Source organism: Arachis hypogaea, chromosome 6 (genome assembly GCF_003086295.3).
Source record: "Arachis hypogaea cultivar Tifrunner chromosome 6, arahy.Tifrunner.gnm2.J5K5, whole genome shotgun sequence".
In the NCBI taxonomy this organism is placed as follows: Eukaryota; Viridiplantae; Streptophyta; class Magnoliopsida; order Fabales; family Fabaceae; genus Arachis; species Arachis hypogaea.
In genome coordinates this window covers 112221353-112223457 of record NC_092041.1, presented here as the reverse complement: position 1 = coordinate 112223457, position 2105 = coordinate 112221353, and the positions used below count along the sequence as shown (strand labels likewise).

General features: G+C 30.8%; 1 protein-coding gene across 1 annotated transcript; it reads right to left on the bottom strand.

The window, feature by feature from the left end:
• Positions 1 to 488: 488 nt before the first annotated feature.
• LOC112754195 (ethylene-responsive transcription factor ERF003) lies at positions 489 to 1835 on the bottom strand. The gene is made up of 2 exons (XM_025801760.3): positions 1687 to 1835; positions 489 to 1159 (listed from the first exon to the last, which is right to left on the bottom strand). The coding sequence occupies exons 1-2, from the start codon at positions 1767 to 1769 to the stop codon at positions 640 to 642; spliced, it is 603 nt and encodes a 200-aa protein (XP_025657545.1). The 5' UTR covers positions 1770 to 1835; the 3' UTR covers positions 489 to 639.
• Positions 1836 to 2105: the final 270 nt, after the last annotated feature.

Sequence of the window (2105 nt, the reverse complement as noted above, 5' to 3'; positions counted from 1 at the left end):
AGTCACTAAAATCAGTCATCAATGTATTTATATATAAATACATGTGTGATTTAATTTATTTTCAATGTGTATTTATATTTTAACATGTATTTTATACTGGTAGCTAATTTTGGTAACTAATTTTGATGTACACGTAGTATAACCTTTTTTAATATGCATGTTAAAGTAGTATTAAAAAGACATTATAAGGACTAAGAAACAGTTGTGTCAGAATCAAGAGAGATTTGAGGGCATAAAATTCTACAATCTTTGACATAAAGGGCAGAGCAAGTTTTCTAAAAACTCGTGCCCCTTTGACAAACAAATGCTCCTTGCTTAAACAAATTGAACATGTCATGATCATATAGAAACACAGGGCAAGAGAAAAACATAAAAAATTTTACAGATTGCAACATGATTTGGGATTTGGGATTATAGCAGAATGCAAATCATACTCAATTGTTTTATCTACTAAGAATATTTTTTATGTATTTATTTTATGGCGTATATTAATTTAATAAATATTTTTATATTACCGAATGAAATATAAAATTTACACTATACAAATCCCATATATCACTCAGTGATATAAAAATATATGAATTTAATATACGAGATAAAATAAATAGAAAAAACACAGGTTGATTAGTGATTACTAAATTAAATATCTTGGTGTGGAAAAACAGAACAAAGTTCAATAGAGCCATAATGAAGAAGCTCCTCAATCATTTGGTCAATGTGATGTTCTTCAAGTGGCTTGAACTGTGGACCAATTTGGTCCATACCCTTAACTTTCTTGACAACCCAATTGGCCTCTGAATCTTGTTTCACCTCTTCCTCCTCATCATGTGTTCTCTTTTTTGATGACACAATTGAATCACCCTTTTCACTAACTTGTTCTTTGGAGTAGTTACTATTATTATGATTATCATTTACCCTTTGAGGATCTTGTTGCCGAGTTAATTGCAAAGAAGCCATGTAGCATCTGTGCAATTTTGCGGTCAAAGTTGGTGAGAGAAGCTTTGAAGAAGAAGATTGAGAGACATTGTTGTTGGTAGTGTTAGGATTGAAAGGGAAATTGGTTCTTGCTCTTGCACCACACATAAGCCTAGCTGCTTCATCATAGGCTCTAGCAGCATCCTCTGCTGTTTCAAATGTTCCAAGCCATATCCTTGTCTTCCTGCAAATTAATTATAAATAATCATTTTTTTCTTTTAGAATTCCCATTTAAAGGGAAAAAAATATATTACTTGCATGAACTTTTTTCATTTTTTTTAAAGTTCCCAAAATTCTACTGAAAAATAGACAAGTTTATTTATATTCAACTAATTCGGTGCTAATAGATAAAAAATAAAGACAATGAAAATGAGAGTTTAGCTAACACACGTTAAAGTTATTAGTAGTAAAATTTAAATTTTATATTTTTTATAAAAAAATTAATTAATAATCTTAATACAGAGGAATGCTAAGAGACCAGCAATTTTGATATTTTGTAACCATCAATTAGTCATCAATAGTATTTTTAATAGTGTGAGTTACATCTAATGATAAAAATCACTCACTTTTATTTTGATGGTTAAGTGTTGATCAGAAAACACAAAAGTTGCTGACTCTCTAGATTTTTTCTCTTAATATATTCTAAAAACATAAAAATTTGGAATTTAGAATTGCATGGGATATTATGCAAGTTAACTAAAGTGCACTTACAAAATGGGGTGGCGAATTTCAGAGACCCAAGAACCCCAATGCCTTTGTCTCACACCTCGGTATCTCTGTTGTGATCTTGCCATGTTTGTGATTTTTGGGGAGAATGAAAAAATGGTGTGTTTATGAGTGAGTGTGTGTGTGAGAGTGAAATGGAAGGGTTGGGTTTTTGTAGTTGGAGTTTTGGATCAAAGACAAGCCACTCTTTTTCTAAACAACCTGGCAACCAGTTATGCACATGGGCCCACAACAATTTTAACATCTAAGATATTTCTTTTTTCCTTTCCTTCAAATCTTAGCCAGCCTCAAATTATGGACAATTTTTTTTTTTTTTGCGGTAATCTAGTGTCACTCTCGTATATTTGAGTGAAGATTCTCTGGAATGAGAAAATTAATAAAATGATAAAGGAAAGAGTTAATTA